The sequence below is a fragment of the Oncorhynchus masou genome, chromosome 27 (assembly GCF_036934945.1).
Source record: "Oncorhynchus masou masou isolate Uvic2021 chromosome 27, UVic_Omas_1.1, whole genome shotgun sequence".
NCBI lineage: Eukaryota > Metazoa > Chordata > Actinopteri > Salmoniformes > Salmonidae > Oncorhynchus > Oncorhynchus masou.
In genome coordinates, this window is record NC_088238.1 from 22,750,637 (window position 1) to 22,775,313 (window position 24,677).

Below are 24,677 nucleotides of genomic sequence, written 5' to 3' on the forward strand. Positions count from 1 at the left end.
CGGGCGACGCACCCCAACTCATATCCAGCTCATTTCGGCGTCTCATCCCAGACAGCTCTAATCTCTGCCCATTTTGCGGATGAGTGGCCGCGGCAGCTGATGTGATGCGCCTGTCGCAGAGAGAGAGAGAGAGAGAGAGAGAGAGAGAGAGAGAGCGTTTACCGTTCCTTGTGTTCCTTGTGTCTGCACGTTTACCGTTCCTTGTGTCTGTCTACACTTTAGTATACGGAGGCAGATCCTTGCTGCGAGTGTGACAGTCACTCATTTGGATCACTGCCAATGGGCCCGGGTTATAATGAAAAGATGCTGTGCCCATTTATAAAGAGTCCCCCTCCCTTCCCAGTGAACAGGGAGCAGCAGGTGTGTGAAGAAGTGGCTAACGGGGAGGACATGAGCGACGTCGGCTGCAGGTGTTTGTGGAGGAGACGATGCAGGCACCTGTCCCATGCGATCTGTCAGAGCAGCAGCCATAGCAGGACCTTTTCTATCCCAGCTGGCTCTGTGCCAAACAGATGACAGAGGACCTTTTAACATGACAGTGTGTACATCCAAAACAAGCACATTATATTCCTTCCCTACTGCTACGAGCCTATTTCAGAGTTACTGGGTGTTCACCCGTCGGTTTCCACAGAATCGCTTGGATCCAGGCTTTAAGCTTGTCGATAACTAGTCATTGCTATATATTTTGGATTATAGGCCTAAGTGAAAGAGAATAGCTATCAATGCCAATCATAATTAGTCTACTGAGAGTGTGAAGACCAAACGGTAGAAACAGAAAGCTACTAGTAAACATGCACGTTGGCTGCTTACTCGAGTGTGCTGTGTGTTGGCTTGAGGGGGCTGTGTACGAGATGTTGAACGAACGTCAACACAAGCAGGTTAAATATAGCTCAGCTGTCATCTTAGTTTCCCTCCCATCGTTCTGGATGGGCCATGGAGGAGGGGCACGCAGGGCCCCACTGTCATCTCGGTTTTACACACTTAGAGTTGACATGAATCATTCACATGCAACTAAGCTACGTCGCACACACCACAGACACACACACACACACACACACACACTTTTCCAAACTTCTGCATTTCCCTAATCACCACCAAATTGGTTTTCCATTCGTTCATCATTATAATAACACCTGGCCTCATTGCTTTCCACACCGTGGCAGTGTAAATGACTGGAGTGGGGCTGCGGACCTGGATCTCCCTGAAACAGCCGGGCAGTATGCATGAGAAACAAAACAAATAATATGGTCTCCAGCCGAGAGGCTTGATGGCATGCTGTGTGGTGAGGTGAGGGAGCACTGGCTGAGGGCAGTGAAGGTTCATTAATACCACAGGACTGGTTGATGTGATAACCCACTCACTGAGGAGGTCCATTACCCTGTTATGAACAGCCTCACTATCCAATGTGACTGACAGAGAGAGAGAGAGAGAGAGAGAGAGAGAGAGAGAGAGAGAGAGAGAGAGAGAGAGAGAGAGAGAGAGAGAGAGAGAGAGAGAGAGAGAGATGGAGAGAGAAAGAAAAAGAGAAAAGTGAGAAGTGTCACAGTGCAGACAGTACATCCATTATCTTAACAAGCATGTACTCATCCTCCAGTAACATCCACTGTGCTTCTGTATGTAACACACTGATACTATTCTATAGCACTATATTATTTACCACAAATGATTTGATTGGCTCTTGTTGGTGCCTGTGGCTTTACACACTTTACACACTTCACTGTATGTAGGTTGTCAGCATTGGCGCTGAGTTCCTTTTATATGCTTCTACTCACCTTTTATGTGAGGGGACATGGTCTATGTGCCCCGCAAACATACTTCACCCATAGAAATAGGCTGTTATCACATTGCTGCACACAGCCAGTGAAGAGCCCTGCAGCCTTGAGAAGTGACAACTACAGTTGAAGTCAGAAGATTCATCCACCTTAGCCAAATACATTTAAACTCAGTTTTTCACAATTCCTGACATTTAATCCTAGTAAAAATTCCCTGTCTTAGGTCAGTTAGGAACACCACCTTATTTTAAGACTGTGAAATGTCAGAATAATAGTAGAGAGAATGATTTATTTCAGCTTTTATTTCTTTCATCACATTCCCAGTGGGTCAGAAGTTTACATACACTCAATTAGTATTTGGTAACATTGCCTTTAAATTGTTTAACTTGGAGCAAACGTTTCAGGTAGCCTTCCACAAGCTTCCCACAATAAGTTGAGTGAATTTTGGCCCATTCCTCCTGACAGAGTCAGGTTTGTAGAATTCTTGCTCGCACACACTTTTTCAGTTCTGCCCACAAATTTTCTATAAGATTGGGTTCAGGGCGTTGCAATGGCCACTCCCAAAACCTTGACTTTGTTGTCCTTAAGCCATTTTGCCACAACTTTGGAAGTATGCTTCGGGTCATTGTCCATTTGGAAGACCCATTTTCGACGAAGCTTTAACTTTCTGACGGATGTCTTGAGATGTTGCTTGCGAGCCTCCCCCTTTTCCCTCCAAACATAACGATGGTCATTATGACCAAACAGTTCTATTTATGTTTCATCAGACCAAAGGATATTTCTCCAAAAGTACGATCTATGTCTCCATGTGCAGTTGAAAACCGTAGTATGGCTTTTTTACGGCGGCTTTGGAGCAGTGGCTTCTTCCTTGCTGAGCGGCCTTTCAAGTTACGTCAATATAGGACTCGTTTTACTGTGGATATAGATACTTTTGTACCTGCTTCCTCCAGCATCTTCACAAGGCCATTTGCTGTTGTTCTGGGTTGATTTTCACTTTTCGCACCAAAGTACGTTCATCTCTAGGAGAACTTCCTGAGCGGTATGACGGCTGAGTGGTCCCATGGTGTTTATCATTGCGTACTAATCTTTGTACAGATGAACTTTCAGGCGTTTGAAAATTGCTCCCAAGGATGAACCAGACTTGTGGAGGTCTTGGCTGATTTCTTTTGATTTTCCCATGATGTCAAGCAAAGAAGCACAGAGTTTGAAGGTCGGCCTTGAAATACATCCACAGGTAAACCTCCAATTGACTCAAATGATGACAATTAGCCTATCAGAAGCTTCTAAAGCCATGACATCATTTTCTGGAATTTTCCAAGTGGTTTAAAGGCACAGCCAACTTAGTGTATGTAAACTTCTGACCCACTGGGAATGTGATACATTTTTTACGTGAAATAATCTGTCTGTAAACAATTGTTTGAAAAAGTACTTATGTCATGCAGAAAGTAGATGTCCTAACCGACTTGCCAAAACTATAGTTTGTTTTCAAGAAATTTATGGAGTGGTTGAAAAACGAGTTTTAATGACTCCAACCTAAGTGTATGTAAACTTCCAACTTCAACTGTATTTTAATTCCACGGGTACTGGAGCTCTCTCCTGTGGTGAATCATACTAGTGAGAGTTGTTCCCATTGTCACAATATATACTGTTCTTAAATATAGGAACTCACCTTGAGTCTATAAGGTTACCTGTACATTTTCAGCAAAGATTATGAGAAAGACAAGTATCTTGCCTTCGATGGATTGTATGGTATATACTGTATTATAAGAGTCCCTCCAGGGATATAGTTATGTTATGATAAGACGAGGTTGTTGACAAAAAATAAACCTTCCACTGTTATTCAGGAGTGGCTCAGCTGAGAACTTTTAACGATGATTAGATTAGGTGCTCCTTTAAAACAAGTTTTGCTGCACAGCATGATACAGCGATTCTGGCTGTTACAATTATTTGGGGCAATCAGAAGAATTATGAATAATTATACATATTTGAATGAAAATAGAGGTGTCTCGTTTGCTGAGCAGTAATTAGGCTTGATAAACAGGACAGCAGTGGAGAAAAGGACCAATCCCAGACCATCAATTACTTGTCCTCCTCCTCTAGTTCTGGCTGTGTCACGATGTGAGATAGTCACTAATTATTGTTATTATATACACGCGTGTTATTTCATCTATCTGCCTTTGACGTCTATTCCCCTTGCAAAAAGACACTTCTGGAGAAGTTGACTCTTCAAACAATGGGCTAACTGCGATATAGTACTCTGCGATATCTTGTTAGATAAAATAAATTGGAACACAATTTTGTTAGCTACAGGGGTCCAAAACAATATTTTCTGCCCTAAAGCGTGTACGGGAATTATGCTTGTTTGGTATTTGTTTATTTGGTTAGTCAAACCCGGAGGCGGAGCGAGGGAGAGATACCAGAGTATTGGCTCCTTTCAAAAGGAATGACAACGCTCTCTTTCAAAACTTGAACAAAACAAGCCAAGCACAAGCTATTCCTCAATTCAATTTTCTGATAACATTTAAAAAGGTAAAATTGCTGTCATTGTGTTCAGCTTCACTACCTTGTTCATTGTTCGGTTGACATCAAAAACATGAATGTCGAAATAAGCTGTGTGAGTGGGAACAAGACGCCTGTTATCTAGCCTACTGTTTGGGACTTCAATAGGTAACATGAAAGTCGAACAATAGCTCCTATAATTCTCATTCCAGTAAAAACCCAGGTGAGTGTGTTAAGTACTTTACCAGTTGGATAGACAATGATGTGCCAATATGATTCTCAATAGGGTCTTGGGATGGCTAGAAGCCATTGGCTAGAAATTATGTTATCCCCTTACAGATTTTATGATACAGTATGCTCATTTGAGTATACAATGAGAGACATATCCATGCACACACTGACTGACACACTCTGACACACGCAACACACACACTAACACAGACCCACCCACAACATTTCTAATGTGCTATTAAAATGGAAATCATAGTTCGGAACCTGAATCCAATGGCAACTAAGATGAAAACATGCTATTACCATACGTTAATAATTCAACCTGAAATCCCCAGACTTGGCTCCATTTTGACCTTTTAAACACACTAGATAAACCATGCACCAATTACCCTTGGCATACTGCATGTCAAGCCCAGCCAACCTTACTAACCACTTTCCTTCAGAATAAGTTTCCCACAGTCACTGCCTGGCCTTCAAACTGCCTCCCTTCTATTACCTCATCAGCTTGATTGACAGCTTAGGATGTGGCCAATCCCATGATGCAAATGGCGACAGATGAGAGCTAATGCTTTGAGTGGAAATGCAAGCGGGGAGGCATGGGTTCTGGCTAATGGCTACCAGGCACACTACTCTGACAGATGACGGAAGGTCTTGGGCAAGTGTGAGGTAGCGGTTCTGTGAGGCAAGTCAGGCACTGATGACCTGCTAGGCTGTGAGGCACGGGGAGGGAGAATGGACTAGATGCATGATAACTGCAGCCTGGAGAGGGTTAAGGTTAGGAGGAAGGACAGGGAGGAAGAGGAGGATAGGGGATTAGAAATGGTCCAACGAATGGATAGGAGAGAGCCAGGGAGACGGGAGGGGTAGGGTGGACCCAGCTGTGGAAGGGGGGATTTGGGGGCTGGGGGGCTCTTTGTGGGGTGGAGTGATGAATGGTTCAGGTGGGCTCCTATTTCTAGCTCCTGAATGGGCCATATCACCAGGACCATACAGGAAATGTACACAGCTGGCTCTGCTTGCTAGAAGGGGCCCGCGCCCACATAGCCCTCCTTCCAAGAGGAAAGGTTTAGAAAATTAGATTTCTTTGCTCATCTCTGAGCGGTGCAGCAGCGACAACTTCCTCCTGTCCACCTTTCTGTGTAGAACAGTATTGGTGGTGTGATGGTGTGATGTTCCGAGGGGAGCTTCATGGGAGAGTGTCTGGTATCCATCATGGCGTTCTCTGGCCCTCAGGGAGAGTTCTGCCCCATGCTCACTGATGGATGGGAAGCTGCTCAACACTAGATGGATTACTCTCTGCAGTACACACACACCTGCACATGCTCAGGAGTGTGTGTGTGCGTGTGTGTGTGTGTGTGTGTGTGTGTGTGTGTGTGTGTGTGTGTGTGTGTGTGTGTGTGTGCGTGGAATGCGTGGACACTATCGCAAATGAAACATTCTGTTAACATGGCATCAGGCTCACTTTTCAGAGTTGGTCAATTCATTAGAAATGTGTCTATCTATGAGCCTCTACAGGTGCATTAGTGAACCATGGCCACAATGGCCAGGTGACTTTCCAAAGCGTTACTTCAGTCTAGTCCCTATGGGATCTCCTGCCAACATAAAGCAGGGTGTTCATTAGTGCCCACTGCCATCATTACTGTCCATGTGTATTTTCTCCCACGCAACAGCAGGTCTGCACAGTGGAGCCCAGTAACCACCACCCACACCCCTGATCCCTGGAGTACCTGGGTCTAACCACATGTTCTGTTGGCATCACATTGGCATCACATTGGCATTGTTCTGGAGGACAAAATGCCATTTCTATTGCTGTCCACATTTTGGAGGTAGAGTTTAGACATACATTAATCACTTCAGATGCTATCTGTTATCTCCTGCCAATATAAGGGTGGGCAATGATTGGTTGGGGACGGTTGTTGTTTGAGAGAAATAGCTGCAGGAAAATAGGAGACACTGAAGTGATTGCTGCCGCAGATTTTCTCAGACAAAAGATGAGCCTGTCGCGTGGAAAGCCAGCGGGGAGTGAAAGTGCAGCACAATCAGAGCTCAAAGTCTCCAACAGACACCAATTTCCCAAAGTCCAACCAGACAAAACACTGGGCCCCACAATGACTCACCAAGCCTTCAGCAAAACCCCTAGAACAGCACAGAGAGGGGAGAGGGCAAAACAATGGCTTCTAATACATACTGTAACAGCCTGAGAGCGTTCATTACCAGAGAGAGAGAGTGGCTTTGACTGAGGGTTTCATAATGACAGCCCCTCCTCTTGAGTGGACATGACACAGATGAGAGCAGGTCTGGAGGTAAAATTCCTTACTACCATCTTAGGCCCCCTGGCTGTCAATCCTCTTGCCTGGCCATCCTTGTTGTGGCCCTCAAGCTCTGCTCTGCTCACCTGACAAGCCTCCCACGTCCATCTTCTTCAGGTTCTTGGCCTCCAGGATGACCACGGTCAGCTTACCAGCGGTGGGCACGTATCGCAGGGAGAAGCAGATATCACCCAGCTTCTCTTGCTGTGAGAGGAGAGAGAGAGAGAGAGAGAGAGAGAGAGAGAGAGAGAGAGAGAGAGAGAGAGAGAGAGAGAGAGAGAGAGGAGTCATGACCATAGCTATGAATAAGGATGAAGTTGTCTGCTGAAGTGACACATGTTTTGGTTGTCTAAAAGCTTGAATGCTTTCACATGGATTCTGTTTTCCCATTTGGGTTTTCTTGGATCTTTTTAGGGTAGGCTTTCCCAGCCGAATTTGGCCCTTGGGTGAATTTTCTACGCCCCCAAGTTTTCTGGGCAATTTTGTTTTTGAGGGGGGGGGGGGGGCGACGACGACATTAGATAACGTAACAAAGAAACAGGAATTCAGCTCCAAGAGATTTTAATTTAGTAAACCTGTCCCCAAGTATTCCAAAGCATTATAGGGATACATATGTTACCATATCCAAATGTAATCAAGGTTTGAAATTCTTATGATTTAGTCAAATATTATATTTGTTTGGGCATCTTGTGGTCAATTTGACAAATTATTTGCAATTATGTTCCGGGACCCCCGACCATCCGCTCAAGGAAAAAACGTGTCGAGATTATTGGTTGAGGTTATAGCTGCTGAGAGACAGAACGTCATCAATCGTTCCCTTGTGTCATACACATCAACATAGAAATAAACATTCGTAGTCACAGATCGAACAGACTCAAAATGTGATTTATATTTCTGGAATTACACATATTAACAAGTAGAACAGACTGACGCTCAATAAGTGTCCCAGGTCCAACTTGAATTACACATGATTGGAAACAGCCACTACGAATAGACCTCATAAATCAAGGGCCAAGGAGGCCTGAACATTGATTTTTGTGTTATATACCAGAGGTCTTTTATTAAATTACAATCAAGACCGATTCCCTAATACTAAATATATGTGATGAGAATATAATACGGTTGCCAGATGTGAGTTGTATATGGGGCAGGTTTATTCTCAGCCTGGGTTGCCATTACTCAGTCAGTGTATCTAGCCGTGCCTGGCCTGTACACTCAGCCCAGAGCCGACGGGACTAAATAGACTCACTTTAATGACAGAGGCTCCAGCTTCATCAACATAAACACACACTCCTCCTGGGGAGACATGGGCAGAGAGACTGAGAGAAAGAAACGCTGAAATAAATGATGCTTGTCTGAAGCCATCATGGTATAATATATGCCAGAAATGTCTGGGAAAGGCCAGCACTGCCTCTCCTGACGAGAGCGCCTCGTGTTTGACCCGCCAGGTTGAGGAGGATGTTTTCGCTATGTCAACACTGTTATACAACCGAGTAGGAAGAGTCTAACATTTTGTAGCTAATAAAATGCATGGTCCGTGGTTCCCTCTGCCAATATGGGTGTGTTATTTCACAACACGTTTGCAGGTAAATCCAATTGTCACCGCGTCACTTTTCTTCTCGACGCCATTGTAAGGAACCTTTGTTTCTAGAAGAATACACAGTGGAAAACAAACAAATTATGAAACCCCCTGATATCAAATCAAAGTTTATTTGTCACGTGCGCCGAATACAACAGGTGTAGGTAGACCTTACAGTGAAATGCTTACTTACAGGCTCTAACCCATAGTGCGAAAAAAAGTATGTGTATGTGCGTGTATGTAAGTAAAGAAATAAAACAGTAAAACACATTTGAAAATAACAGTAGCAAGGCTATATACAGACACCGGTTAGTCAGGCTGATTGAGGTGGTATGTACAGTACATGTAGGTATGGAAACAGAGAGTAGCAGTAGAGTAAAAAGAGGGGTTGGCGGGTGGTGGGACACGTTGCAGATAGCCCGGTTAGGGAGGGGGCGCACAATGCAAATAGTCCGGGTAACCATTTGGTTACCTGTTCAGGAGTCTTAGGAGGCTTGGGGGTAAAAACATGAGTCGCTTAAAAAAGATTGGATTCCTTTTGAATTCATCTGGAATCCATCTGTTATTCTGGCAGTGTTTGACTTCCTTTTAACGTTATATGAACAGAATGCCGCCATGTTATCTTTACCACAGACCTACTGTATATGTAAGGGATAATCAACAAGGGTCTATGCATTTCTGTAGAGAATAATGAACGACGTGGAACCTTCCACGGAGTTGTATAATTTTTCAGAGAACGGATAGAGCCCAGAGTCTATTATAATTTAACACATTTAATGCTACAAATGTGTTCATTTGCAGGTAGAAATGTGTTCAACATCCACTGTTTACGAGATAGTAAGTTTACTAGATAGATACAGTAGTTGCTTTGATAGCCAAACAAACAGACTTGCTAGTTTAGTCCTCGCTTGCTATTATGAAAATCTAATTAAACAATGGCAATAATATTTTCAATTCAAGTTTTGCTTTCAAAAGCAGCTCAAACATAGAACATATAAGAATGAACTATGGCCATTGAATTCTACAGTGCTGATATACCGTGCGTTATAGGGAAATAATCCATGCTCTAGAATTCCCTTCAAGCCAATCATAAACGAGTATTCAACAATACCATGGTATAATTAAGCAATAAGGCATGAGGGGGTGTGGTTTTACTGTTCTAATTCCGTGTGTAACCAGTATACCAATCAGCATTCAAGGCTCAAATCACCCAGTTTATAATTAAGCAATTAGGAACCTCAGGGGTTTGTGGTATATGGCCAATATACCATGGCTAAGGGCAGTGTCCAGGCAATTTGCGCTGCGTCGTGCATATGAACAGCCATTAGCCATTGTATATTAGCCATATAACACACATCCTCGGGCCTTATTGCTTAAATCATACCCCAGAGGAAATATCTGGTTCAACATGCCTCTCACTCTGTGGGGATGCATATTATTTGCATAGATATGGGTAATGTGTCCATACATTTTTCTGAGTGGATATTGGGATTATTCTGAAGGACCAATTTTGCCCTTAGTCTAGTGTGGTCGTGCCAAACGTAGAAGCATGGGGAGAAATAGGAGTTGGCTATAGCGCACAAACAGATCTGGGACCAGACTAGAGGATGGGCTGTTCAGAGCATCTCTTTAGCTAACTGCTAGGACCTCGTTGGGTGTCATTTGCAGCCACTGAGGCATGGCTGATGTGTGAAACATTCCTTTCGGCCACTGTTACACACATTCAATGAGGACAGGAACTTCTTCTTGACCCCATTGTCTCTTACACACCCACAGAAGTAGCTTGGTGTGTCACATTATCCTTAAAGCCTTCGCACAATGATCACATTTCAACATTTGTATAATCATAGTGTTTAAGATGGTGCTAACAATAGTGAAAGTGGCCATTTCAAATCAAATCAAAACCTTCAGCGAAAGCCCACTCAATTGAGCGACTACCACTTTAAGGGCGATAAGACAGTGTCTCAAGCATCGCGTGAAGTGATCAGGTGTAGCTTGTCTGGTTCTGGAACAACGCTGCAGATTGAGATGTCCTTCCACTCTCTGGCACCACAGGTGTGAAAATGAACCTTTACATGCACCTAGCGTGCTGCTAAAAACAAGGTTCCCCTAGCAACCCACGCTTAAATGCTGCACGCCATAACATTTACCTTGAACATTGTATCTCCTGCACACTATTATTAATAGAATGAGAAGCACGGAGAGATGATTAAGTTACATTTTCTATGAGAGATGGAATACCCTCAACTACTGTTTGGCACTGAGCTCACTCTTCAATCCCAGGTAAAACATTTTTAACATTGTCATACGATTGACGTGTGATAAAACGTGTCATTTAAAATGTCTGATCGTGGATTTTCTAGAAATGAACTGTTACCTTGGTGACAACACTCCATACTGGTAGTCAACTGTCATAACTTTGGGGAAGAAAATATTAGGAGTTTCTGATGTGTAAACTTAGAGATGTTATATATTATATATATATATATATATTATATTATTTACCTCCTCCTTCTCGGCGCTCACAAGATCCCGCCACTCCTCTGTCACATGACTAAAGTCAATCTTGTTCATGGGCAGCTTCACGTCTCCGATGGCATCGTGCTTGGAGAAGCGGTCAAAGTCGTACACCGTCATCATCAGCGTCTTGCCTCCCAGCTCGACGTAGGGCACCTGGGGAGAACCATGAGGACTGAACTTGTGCATATAATCACTAGAAGAGAGTCTGCCCGAACTTGAAACTTCTCTAAGTGTCTTCTGGTGGAACTTATCTCAAACTAAGGATAAATTGAAGTAGTCTATTGTTGACAACTGTAGTAGCACAGTGGTGAAAGTGGTGCTTTACAAAAAGGCCGCCAGATTGGCACGCTGTATCAAAGGTACTTCCAGGCACTGGTATTACTTGTCAAGGAATAGAGAGGAGTTGTCGTGAGTTGGGGAAGTTCTGGTTCTAGAGCATTACAAATCAATCAACCCGCCTCCTCCTCCCTCCTCCTCCTCTCCAGTCCTATCTGTGACAGACAGGCGGCAGGCAGTCTTATCTGCCAGAGATCCGGGGCGAAGGAAGGGGTGCTGGTGGAGGGGATGGTGAAGAGTGGATGTGAGTGGTGTCTGGGATTTAATTCTTGATTGCCTCCAATTGAGGCAGACAAAGCTCATTATACACGGCGTCTTGTTACAACATGGTGACAAACTGTCTGATTGGCTAGAAAAGAGATAAGACTTCTGAAGTTTGTCCTTGACACTATCACCACCACGACCAAAGAACACTCCTAGCTCCTTCATTTCTATAATGGAGCCACTTGTGATTACAAGTAGGCGCCGGTGGGATAAATAAAGCTTCACAGATCTACCATGTTTTCTGAATTCCAAAATAAATATGCTACTGGTATTTAACCAATCTGGCAACCAGCATCCCCCCAGCCCCCCACATATGCTACGTATTCCTCGCTGCAGACAAACACCTGTTATCTTTTTACTGCTGGGTGAATAGCACAACTCTTCCTCCACAGCTGAGATATTGTAGCTACAATCACATTTTCGAAACGGAGGATCTTTTGCTCAAATTTAGGCCAAATCAAAACAAGAAAGAGAGAGAGAATAAGGAGAGATGGAAGTTTGCATCTGCCTGTGTGAATTCTGATCATACAGAGGCTGTGTGGACCAGGAGGCTGTCTGTCAGCAGGTTGTTACTGGGCCAGCTGTGTGGACCAGGAAGCTACCTGTCAGCAGCTTGTTACTGGGCCAGCTGTATGGAACAGGAGGCTGTCTGTCAGCAGCTTATTACTGGGCCAGCTGTATGGACCAAGAGGCAGTCTGTCAGCAGCTTGTTACAGGGCCAGCTGTATGGACCAAGAGGCAGTCTGTCAGGAGCTTGTTACTGGGCCAGCTGTGTGGACCAGGAGGCAGTCTGTCAGCAGCTTGTTACGGGGCCAGCTGCTCCATGTCTACACACCTTACCCGAACGAACACACCACAGCATGCAAATGACTTTGTCATAGAACAAACAAACACAACCTGCTTAAACTACTGTGTGCAATGTATGGTTTGTGTATTGTGTATTTGTCCTATTCCTTTAGAAATGTATATTGTTGCTATTTTGGAATACAAAGTTTACTACTTCTACAACAACTAATACTACTACTAATACAACAACAGCAACTACTACTACTACTACTGCTACTACTACTGCTACGACTACTAATACTACTACTACTACTACTACTGCTACGACTACTACTACTACTACTAATACTACTGCTGCACAAGACAAGGTTTGAGAGTTGCATGGGTGTAGTATTGTCCAGTCTACTCTTATACCTTGAATAAGTACCTTGAATTGGAACTGCTCGTTGAAGGTGGGGTTTAGGGTCTTCCGGTGGACCTTGGTCTCAAACTTCTTCTTCTTGTCAGGTAGCAGGTAGACCTTGACATAGGGGTCCGAGGTGCCGCCCATGTCCATGGCTGGAAGGTCCGCTGCTTGGATGATCCCTACTATGAGCTGAGGAGAGGAAGGGTGGAGGGGAGACAACAGAGACTGGTCAACACTACAGTCCTACCCACAGCAATACCAGACTACCCACAGCAATACCAGAGCCTTGATATGACTGTCATCCCACCACCATTCTAACAGAGCACCAAGCTTTGGTTCAATTGGAATAACCCCCGGTCTCATCACTGGTGCAAAAAACTAGGATGGAGAGACGCGACATGTCATGGGTTTAAAACGATCACCAGCAGAATTGAAGTCAAGAGCCTCTATAGTTTAGATTGAATTATGAGAAAGAGGCCCATCGGTAATCTCTTACAAAGGGACTCATCCATACCTTCTCATCTGTAACTCTTTACATTTCAAATCATGGAGGTAGGCCATAGGTGATATTAAAAGTCACGCTCCTGTGAAAGGCATGATGGTTTAAGCCAAAGCACCACATCAGGCTGATAATTGATAACCATGCTGGGGGGCAGGGAAAGCTGATTGACCTGCCAGTCACAGCTGCTTCCTCCAAGGCCTATTGAGGCCTCCTAGTCAGTCAATCAACTTCCTGTCAGGCAGCCATCAACCGGCAATCTGGAGGGGGACCAGGGCACTCAACCATGGAGCTCTCCAGCAGTTGTCAGAGCCAGCCAGCCAGCATGGATTATTGGAGCGTGAGAAATGAGGCTACCCTCTGTCATCAAACGCATGGATCGGTATAGCAACGAATGCTGGATCTCATCAGAATTTGTGACCCGTGTTTTCGCAGTTCAGATCAGTGCTAAAGCAAGGCTCAGGGGAGATGGTGATTGGACCCCAGCTGTAGGAAGAGCTCCCGAGTGGCGCAGTGGTCTAAGGCATCACTACAGACCCTGGTTCGATTCCAAGCTGAATCACAACCGGCCATGATTGGGAGTCCCATAGGGCTGCGCGCAATTGGCCTGCGTTGGCCGGGGTAGGCTGTCATTGTAAATAAGAATTTGTTCTTAACTGACTTGCCTAGTTTAAAAAATGATGGGAGTGGGGGATGACTGTGTGATGACACAATACAGAGGCCAAAGCAAATACTCCATATACACTGCACAGGAACACAACATGGAAGGAACATAGATGGAACCCCCTCTGCCAATGGGGGTGATATGTTGCTAAAATGCACCCATGCTACTGCATAACATTCTCAAAACATTGTTATATTCTTGTTATATACACAAAAACGTTATATTCTTGTTATATACACTGAGCAGAGGTTAGTAGCGGTTCAGGGAACAGAACAAAAACCCGGAAAATAATTACATTTTTCGAGGAACAGAACCAGAATACTGTTCCGGAACAGAACCATTATTTTAAAAGCATGGTAACTGGTTAATAACGTTATTTTACACTCCAGGAATTTTACCAGTCCGACAAAAAAATGCAACACAGTGCCCTCACTGTCATTCCGAAACGTATTCCAATGCCTGCCAGAACATCTTTTCTAGTGTGTGTGTAGGCTACAGTACATGTTCCTCCCTCCCTCTAAACCATGCATAGTCTACTGTAGCTACTGATGTTACAGGCGTGATTCAGAAATTAGTGAGAGAGATTTTTAATTAGAGAAAAATGGACTTGCCTTTTCAATGCTAGTTAAGCATAGGTATCAAGTTTCACATTGGATTTATTAACTACAAAAAGGTAAGAAACGTTTTTATTATATCTCTGGTGCTGCTCTGCACACACAAGCTTGTTAGCCAGCTAGCTTGTTAGATAGCTCTGGTCTCGCTCTCAAAAACTTTAGGCAGCATTATGTGTAATGTAATGGAACTGAGAGTCATGCTCAAGGGCTAGCTCTGGTCCAATGTTAGTTAAGTCAACTCTCTGAAAGTTCAAAGTTCCTTCATAGAAGTCGCTCCTCCATAGGTATAATTCTGTGGGCCAAATCCAGATCGTTTCTAAACGAAACGATTGGAAAATAACTGAGATTCCAACTCCTGGAACTGAGTGTACAAAACATTAGGAACACCTTTGTAATATTGAGTTGCACCCCCCTTTGCCCTCAGAACAGCCTCAATTTGTTGGGGCATGGACTCTACAAGGTGTCGAAAGCGTTCCACAGTGATGCTGGCCCATGTTGACTCCAATGCTTTTCACAGTTGTGTCAAGTTGGCTGGTAGTGGATCTCTACCTCGAATAGCTTTTCCATCTCATCCCACAGATGCTCAAATGGACTGAGATGTGGTGACTGGGCAGGCCACTGCAGTCAGCTAAATTCACCATCATGTCCGTGGATCCATTCCAATACAATGCTAGCTTTGTGGCATGGGGCATTCTCCTGCAGAAAAACAATATATTTGCAGATGGATACACTGATGCCATGAATGGATGCACCTGATTGGCAATGATGTTCAGATATCCTGCGGCATTCAAATGTTGCTCCACTTTTATCAAGGGGCCCAATATGTGTCATGAAAACACACCCCACACTATCACACCATCACCACCATCCTGCAATGTTGACAGGTGGCATGATGGATGCATGTACCCATACCCTAGTCCCCCATATGCGTGAAACAGCAGGAACTGGGATTCATCAGACCAATGACTTTCAATGATTTTCCAATTCTCCAGTGTCCAGTGTTTTCATTCCTTAGCCCACTGCAACAGCAGTAATGTCGTCGGCTGCCATACCACATTCGTGTCAAGGTACGATGAGTTGTGCATTCTTTTATGGGTCTTTGGGCACCAAAGTTGCACTAGTCTGTCAGCTGACTAACTGTAGCCTGTCTGTTGCTCTGCACAATTCATGTCAGCCTCCTTTGTCCTCTTTCATCAATGACCCGTTTTTGACTCGTGGCCTGCTGTTGGCTGGATGTCCTATGGGTGGTGTACCATTCTAGATACACACAGGAAACTGTTTGAATGCTTAACAGGACAGGAAAATGGTCCAAAACCCAGCAGCATTGCAGTTCTTGACACACTCAAACCAGTGCACCTGACACCTACTACCATACCCCATTCAAAGGGACTTAAATTGTTTGTCTTGCCCGTTCACCCTCTGAATGGCACACATATACAATCCATATCTCAATAGTCTCAAGGCTTAAAAATCCTTCTTAAACCTGTCTCCTCCCCTCCATCTATACGGATTGAAGTGAATTTAGCTGGTAACATCAATTAAGGGATCATAACTTTCAGCTGGATACACCTGGTCAGTCTATGTCATGGAAAGAGCAGGTGTTCCTAATATGTTGTACAATCAGTGTAGTTTGAACATAAAGCTAAAGCAACCCAAAAGGAATGACTAAGATTCTGGACATGTATGTTCTTCAAAATGGATTCTCTCCCCCATCTACACACAATACACCATAATGACAAAGCGAAACATGTTTTTAGAAAAGTTAGCAAATGTATGACAATTAAAATACAGAAATATGTAATTTACATAAGTATTCACACCCCTGAGGGAATACATGCTAGAATCACCTTTGTCAGTGTTTGCAGCTGTGAGTCACTCTAGGTACATCTCTAAGAGCTTTACACACCAAGATTGTAAAAATCTTCAAGCTCTGTCAAATTAGTTATCGATCATTGCTAGACAGCCATTTTCAAGTCTTGCCATAGATTTTCAAGACAATTTAAGTCAAAACTGTAAATGGACCACTCAGAAACAATCAATGTCGTCTTGGTAAGCAACTCCAGTGTACATTTGGCCTTGTGTTTTAGATTATTGTCCTGCTGAAAGATGAAGTTCTCCCAGTGTCTGTTGGAAAGCAGACTAGACCAGGTTTCCCCTCTAGGATTTTGCCTGTGCTTGGCTCTATTCCGTTTCTTTTCATCCTAAAAAACTCCCTGGTCCTTGATGATGACAAGCATACCCATAACATGATGCAGCCACCACCATGGTTGAATATATGAGGAGTGGTACTCAGTGATGTGTTGGATGATTTGCCTCAAACTTAACACTATGTATTCAGGACATTAAGTTTTGCAAACAGGATGCATGTTTTGGAATATGTTTTATTCTGTACAGGCTTATTTCTTTTCACTCTGTCATTTAGGTTAAATAATGTTGTTCATCTATCCTCAGTTTTGTCTTATCACAGCCATTAAACTCTATAACTGGGGTGTGAATACTTTCTGAAACCACTGAAAGTACAATTATCCTGCCCGTCACTTACCAAAGACCTCACTGTGATGATATTGTAGCTTTCAAAAAAGATTCTGCAGAGCTGAAAATGTTAACCAGCAGTCATCTCTATGCAAGTGTGTCAATTAATCCTGACATGCTGTCCATTAGATTTCCCTACAGTTGTCCAGAGAGAAGCAGTGTCAGGTGTCCTGCTACACGGTGTCACACTGCATTTACTGTGAGCCTCCACCCACCTGGACTCATCTCCATCATCTCTAAGAGGATGATGGGACTGGAGTACTGTGACGAAGACCATTTACTTACTAGGTTTTACTTATTACAAAACTCATATCAGATGTTCTGCTGTAAAACCACCTCTATTGGTTAATACAACACGCACAGAACACATGTCCACAGTCAAGAGTTAAACAGTCAGATTCAGACTAGCTGAATAATTCATCATATTTGAATATTCTCAGAGGGACCAGATGAGTCAAGTGTAGAAAGGGGCCAACAGCTACACTAAAGTGGATTACTAAAGGGTACTACTAAACTGGACAGTGGTATAAAGTACTTTTTACAGTGGTAAAAAATACTTTAAATGATTACTTCAGTAGTTTTTTGGGGTATCTGTACTTTACTTTAATATTTATATTTTTGACAACTTTTACTCCACTACATTCCTAAAGAAAATAATGTACATTTTCCTCCCTACATTTTCCCTGACACCCGAAAGTAGTCGTTACATTTTGAATGCTTAACAGGACAGGAAAATGGTCCAATTCACACACTTATTCAGAGAACATCCCTGGTCACCCTACTGCCTCTGATCTGACAGACTTACTAAACACAAATGCTTCATTTGTAAATTATGTCTGAGTGCCGGAGTTTGACTATCCATAAATTAAACGAAACAAGAAATTGTGCCATTTAGATTGCCTAATGGAAGTATTTTAAATGATTTACACTTTTACTTTTACTTTTGACACTTAAGTACTGTATATTTAAACCCAAATACTTTGGGACTTTCACTCAAGTAGAATTTTACTGGGTGACTTTCACTTTAACTTGAGTCAATTCCTATTAAAGTATCTTTACTTTTACTCAAGTATGACAATTGGGTACTTTTTCCACCTCTGAAACTTGATTTTAAAAGGTACTACTAAACTGGATTATTAAAAGGTAATATTAAACTGGATATTATTAAAAGGTACTATTAAACTGGATTATTAAAGGTACTACTAAGCCGGATTATTACAAGGTACTACTACACTGGTCTATTAAAGGGTACTACTAAACTGGTTTATTAAATGGTACTACTAAACTGGTTTATTAAATGGTACTACTAAACTGGTCTATTAAAGGGTACTACTAAACTGCTTTATTAAATGGTACTACTAAACTGGTCTATTGAAGGGTACTACTAAACTTGATTTTAAAAGGTACTACTAAACTGGGTCATTAAAAGGTACTACTAAACTGGATATTATTACAAGGTACTACTAAACTGGTCTATTAAAGGGTACTACTAAACTGGTCTATTAAAGGGTACTACTAAACTTGATTTTAAAAGGTACTACTAAACTGGGTCATTAAAAGGTACTACTAAACTGGATATTATTACAAGGTACTACTAAACTGGATTATTAAAGGTACTACTAAACTGGTCTATTAAAGTATACTACTAAACTGGTCTATTAAAGGGTACTACTAAACTGGTCTATTAAAGGTACTACTAAACTGGTCTATTAAATGTACTACTAAACTGGTCTATTAAAGGGTACTACTAAACTGGTCTAGTAAATGTACTACTAAACTGGTCTATTAAAGGGTACTACTAAACTGGTCTATTAAAGGTACTACTAAACTGGTCTATTAAAGGATACTACTAAACTGGTCTATTAAAGGGTACTACTAAACTTGATTTTAAAAGGTACTACTAAACTGGGTCATTAAAAGGTACTACTAAACTGGATATTATTACAAGGTACTACTAAACTGGATTATTAAAGGTACTACTAAACTGGTCTATTAAAGCATACTACTAAACTGGTCTATTAAAGGGTACTACTAAACTGGTCTATTAAAGGTACTACTAAACTGGTCTATTAAATGTACTACTAAACTGGTCTATTAAAGGGTACTACTAAACTGGTCTAGTAAATGTACTACTAAACTGGTCTATTAAAGGGTACTACTAAACTGGTCTATTAAAGGTACTACTAAACTGGTCTATTAAATGTACTACTAAACTGGTCTATTAAAGGGTACTACTAAACTGGTCTATTAAATGTACTACTAAACTGGTCTATTAAAGGGTACTACTAAACTGGTCTAGTAAATGTACTACTAAACTGGTCTATTAAAGGGTACTACTAAACTGGTCTATTAAAGGTACTACTAAACTGGTCAATTAAAGGGTACTACTAAACTAGTCTATTAAAGGTACTACTAAACTGGTCTATTAAAGGGTACAACTAAACTGGTCTATTAAAGGGTACTACTAAACTGGTCTATTAAAGGTACTATTAAACTGGTCTATTAAAGGTACTACTAAACTGGTCTATTAAAGGGTACTACTAAACTGGTCTATTACAAGGTACTACTAAACTGGTCTATTAAAGGGTACTAGTAAAATTGATTTTAAAAGGTACTACTAAACTGGATTATTAAAAGGTACTATTAAACTGGATATTATTACAAGGTACTATTAAACTGGATTATTAAAGGTACTACTAAACTGGTCTATTAAAGGGTACTACTAAACTGGTTTATTAAATGGTACTACTAAACTGGTTTATTAAATGGTACTACTAAACTGGTTTATTAAATGGTACTAATAAACTGGTCTATTAAAGGGTACTACTAAACTGGTTTATTAAATGGTACTACTAAACGTGTTTATTAAATGTTACTACTAAACTGGTCTATTAAAGGGTACTACTAAACTGGTTTATTAAATGGTACTACTGAACTGGTCTATTAAAGGGTACTACTAAACTGGTCTATTAAAGGTACTACTAAACTGATCTATTACAAGGTACTACTAAACTGGTCTATTAAAGGGTACTACTAAACTTGATTTTAAAAGGTACTACTAAACTGGATTATTAAAAGGTACTATTAAACTGGATATTATTACAAGGTACTACTAAACTGGATTATTAAAAGGGTACTATTAAACTGGTCTATTAAAGGGTACTACTAAACTGGTTTATTCAATGGTACTACTAAACTGGTCTATTAAATTGTACTACTAAACTGGTCTATTAAAGGGTACTACTAAACTGGTTTATTAAATGGTACTACTACACTGGTCTATGAAATGGTACTACTAATCTGGATTATTAAAAGGGTACTACTAAACTGGTCTATTAATGGGTACTACTAAACTGGTTTATTAAATGGTACTACTAATCTGGATTATTAAAAGGGTACTACTAAACTGGTCTATTAAATGGTACTACTAAACTGGTCTATTAAATGGTACTACTAATCTGGATTATTAAAAGGGTACTACTAAACTGGTTTATTAAATGGTACTACTAAACTGGTCTATTAAAGGGTACTACTAAACTGGTCTATTAAATGGTACTACTAAACTGGTCTATTAAAATGTACTACTAAACTGGTCTATTAAATGGTACTACTAAGCTGGTCTATTAAAGGGTACTACTAAACTGGTTTATTAAATTGTACTACTAATCTGGATTATTAAAAGGGTACTACTAAACTGGTCTATTAAAAGGGTGCTATTCCAATCTGTGTTTGTGTTATATGATTCTCACGATACTGAACATCTGATCTGGCTTCTTTCACATTTCCCAGGTCTATAAACCTGTGTGTGTGTTTAACGGAGGAGCAGCGTCCTGTCACAGAGAAGGGGCTGCTGGGTCATAACCCTTCCCTGTATGTGTGATATTGGCCAATTACGGGAGGCTGGAGAACGATGTGCACCTGCAATTGTGACTAAGCCCCGGGCAGTACACCCTGAATCAAGTTGTTCTCCCTGGTCCCTCCCTGCCATCACGGCTCCACATAGCCACACAAACACTACACACTTCAAAGGAGAAAGCGAAAGGGGATGTGAATGGAGCTGTCATATTCCTCCTGTCTCTGAGAATGTATTCTCTTTCAGAGGTCAATGGTAGAAGTACATTTGGAGAGGCAGAGAAAGGTAATGGGGAAAAACGGTGGTTTTAATTATTCCTACCCAATATAAGGGAGACGGTAGACTCTCTTTTATAAATGCAGAGGGTCTCCTTTCAACCCATTAAAAGGGAAATTACTATGATGTTGAAAGTGGGAAATAGCATATTATGTTTCCCATTCTGGCTCCTTTGTGGATCATTTGTGGTGGAGCTGCTTTATACGGCCACCGTACTCTGGGTACCGAATCCTTTACTAACTTGTGCCCTCATTAAACCCCCACACCCCCATTCTAATAGAGGCCTGGGCCAGTAGCCATCACTGGTGCTTAACAAACAGAAACAGGCGGAGACATTTGACCATACTGGACTTTCTCTTTCCTCCATTCAGAGAGAGGCCCTGCTCTACTGAGCTGAGAAGGGCAGATTACCTTTAAACAAAATGAGAGTTTAGCCCTCCTGACCCCCCTGCTACTCCCCCTCCACCTCCAAAGTTCTCAGCAGAGGACAATAGAACAACTAGTGGAACAATCACCTGCGCCAGACACTCTTCCTTAGACTAGGGCAGTCTTTTCACCGTGATTGCTTCTACTCTGTGGACCTGATCTGAAGACACAGGAGCTGAGTGAGTAGGGGGCTCTGTGGCTCTCTGTTGTAGCTGTTGCTGAACTGAAAGTGGGTCAGACTGACAATAGTCCCTGGTTCACTGGCTTTGTCTCTCAGCCTCAGAGCTGGGTACAGTCAGTGAGCGCCGGGCCCAATGCTCCAGGTTTCTGTCACACACACAGTGACAACTGCCATCCATTCATTATGGATCCATTATGGAATTACGGTGCTTATTATTAATGGACCACTGTAATCACAGTCTCACAGAACAGAACAGGCTGGTATGGTTTTACACTGCATGACAGCTCAGTAAACTACTGGGAATGGAGAAAGCTATATTGGACCCAATATATAAAATAAGTAATGTGACTAGTATTGAGTTAGTGCATTCGTCTTAAACAGTAATAAGGCTCTTTATCAGAATACATTTGACTGATATTATGATAATGACCATGACTATTATGGCCATAACAACTGAGTGCGTGAGGGATTATTGTGATTATTAATCCTCATGATTAGCATCATTACTGTCTGTTACCGTCACTATATTCGCTAAAGCATTTTCATTTAAGGACAAACAGAGTGCTTGAGGGTCTTTCAAGGGAAAGTTGTGATGCATGTGGAGAATCTCTAATGTTCCGAACGTGTGGATAATATAATATGGTGGTTCAGCGAACACTTTCACCCAAAGTGACAAAGAAATCCACAGAGAACTGTCAACATACTATCCATTCAGCTCATGTGGGAATTGAACCCACAACCCTGGTGTTGCTAGCACCATGCTCTAACCCAGTGAGCCAATTAAAACTCCTGGCCACGTGGACGAGACAGAGTGACAGATGTGTGTGAGTGGCTAATCTCAGGCTGTCCATAGGCTCTGTTAATGACAGGGAGTTAGCAGGGCCTCAGTGAAGAACAGCAGAGCTTCCTCTCCACGCTGCCTTCCACCCTCCTCTGTAATCTGTCACAACACATCTGGAAGTTGGTCTGCTCCTCAAGTCGCTCTGCTTTTTAAAACCCAGACAGAGGGGAAAAAACAGAAGATGGATTCCATAGGGGACCGTGTTCCCGTCAAGGCTGAAAGAGGACACTTTTACAAAGAAAAATGGTAAACCCAGAAATACCGAAATCCCAAGACGGGATTGTTTGCAAGAGGAGGAGTGATTCATTTACAAACCAACCCAACCACCGTGATCCTCTGGTGAGGTGTAGTTGATAAGCTCTGGTTAGCATGCTGCAGTTATAGGCATTCATTATAAACAGTGGTTATACAACAATGAACAGTAGGAGTATGTTTTGCATTACCTGGGTAGGCAACATTTTCTCAGTGTTTTTTAAATGGATTGATGAGTCAATTGGCCAACCACAGAGGAAGATGGGGTGACCATACTTACGAAGGAGAGATGTTTCGGACAACAACGACAACGACAGAGAGAGTGGATATCAGAGACGGACCCTTACCGTATTCTCGGTGAAATTGTAATCCAGGCTGAACTGTAATTTTCCAAGTTTCTCTTCCTCCTTGGGCTCGGGCTCTTTCTCTGTATCGGTCAGGCCTGTCTCAGCGTCATCCTCATCCTTCAAGGCCTGAAGGAGACACCCACCAACAGTCAGTGCCCTCCGTGTGCCGCCTGTGCCAGCCCCATAGACGTCTGTCGCCCTGCCTCGCCCCGGGCCTGCCAGCGGGTGTGCCAGCGGGCCCGTCTCCTGAAAAAAGCTGCCTCTCTTTCGGGGGATTATAATGGCGGGAGCAAGCACTAAAACACCACAGCGGTTAACACCAGGACATGCTCGTTGATGCGCTAGCCTCGGGCCGGGGCCCCTGATGCGGTTCAATCAATTTGTGGGTGTTTTGGTCTGAGGGGGCAAGGGGGGAGAGAGATCAAATGATAGAGCCTAAAGATGAGAGTAATGGGCAGGCAGAGGAGGGAGAGAGGGAGAGAGGGAGGGAGGGAGGGAGAAAGAGAGAGAGAGAGAGAGAAAAGGAGAGGGAGAGGGAGAGAGCGCTTCTGCAAACCACCAACGACAATTCCCTTGATGTTATTTCAAGAAGATCAGTCTGTGGTGCAAAACAAAATCAACAGGGAAATGTCAAGAGATGGCGCGAGTGAAGAAGAAGAAGAAAATGATGAAGAAGAGTGAGTTTTCCTTCGCTAGCCTGGTTCTGAAGGGATGCTGGTAGTGGTGGGGGAGAGGCGGGTTCGAGGCAGGGGGGCAGTCAGTTTGTTATTGTTAAACATGCGATTAAAGAGGCAAAAACTAGTACATTCAGTGTCAAAGTTGCCTTCCAAAGGTCAGACATTGTCAGACTGTCATTGTTGCATGCAGAGCATTCTCAGTAAACAGAACAGTACTCTGGTTGTGACCCCCACATTCTCAGTTTACTTATCATTCACCCATCAGGAGACACAATCGCATTGTCAGAACCCTCAGCTGCATGTGTTACCCCCACGTCGATGGAAGCTATAAGCATCATGCCAGCAGTAGGTAGGTAGGTGTTGGTAAGAGATGTTGTCATGGTTGTCATGGTGATGGTCAGGTTGCTGGTGTGAAAGCATCAAGGCTGAACAACATTGGTTTGTTTGGAATTTGTACGGCTCATCTGAGTCCCCTCCTGGTGCAAGCAAACATTTTGTCAATTTTTTCCCTAAGCAAAACTCTAAAAAAATGTAATTGTTTGTTCGTTATTGCTTGCACACAGAGAGGAGAGGAGTATAGCAGAATAGACAGCCATGTTCAACACCCACGATGTGTATTAGGTATTTTACTGGGTTAAGTCAAAGTCAAGTCAATCTGCCTGTTGGCTTCAGGTGAATGTATGTGAAACGTAAAGCTACTGTGTGTCGAAACCTTACTACAGGTCTCAAAAGCAGTAACCTAGCATCTTTACCAGTCTACTTTAGCTCATAGGCACATCTTTGTTTTGAAATGAAAAGCAAAGATTGAAAAGG

General features: G+C 42.5%; 1 protein-coding gene across 3 annotated transcripts in view; it reads right to left on the reverse strand.

Annotated features, from left to right (window-relative positions):
- Positions 1 to 24,677, reverse strand: part of LOC135515810 (synaptotagmin-1-like) — a 236,401-nt gene that overhangs the window by 15,222 nt on the left and 196,502 nt on the right. For 2 of the 3 annotated variants that reach the window (XM_064939552.1, XM_064939553.1), the window contains exons 6-9: positions 23,188 to 23,313; positions 12,724 to 12,891; positions 10,896 to 11,063; positions 6,898 to 7,015 (exon numbers count right to left, since the gene is read on the reverse strand). In XM_064939552.1, coding sequence (XP_064795624.1) covers positions 6,898 to 7,015; positions 10,896 to 11,063; positions 12,724 to 12,891; positions 23,188 to 23,313 — 580 coding nt within the window. The remainder of the gene's footprint in view (positions 1 to 6,897; positions 7,016 to 10,895; positions 11,064 to 12,723; positions 12,892 to 23,187; positions 23,314 to 24,677) is intronic. The other variant, XM_064939554.1, reaches the window with a different exon arrangement.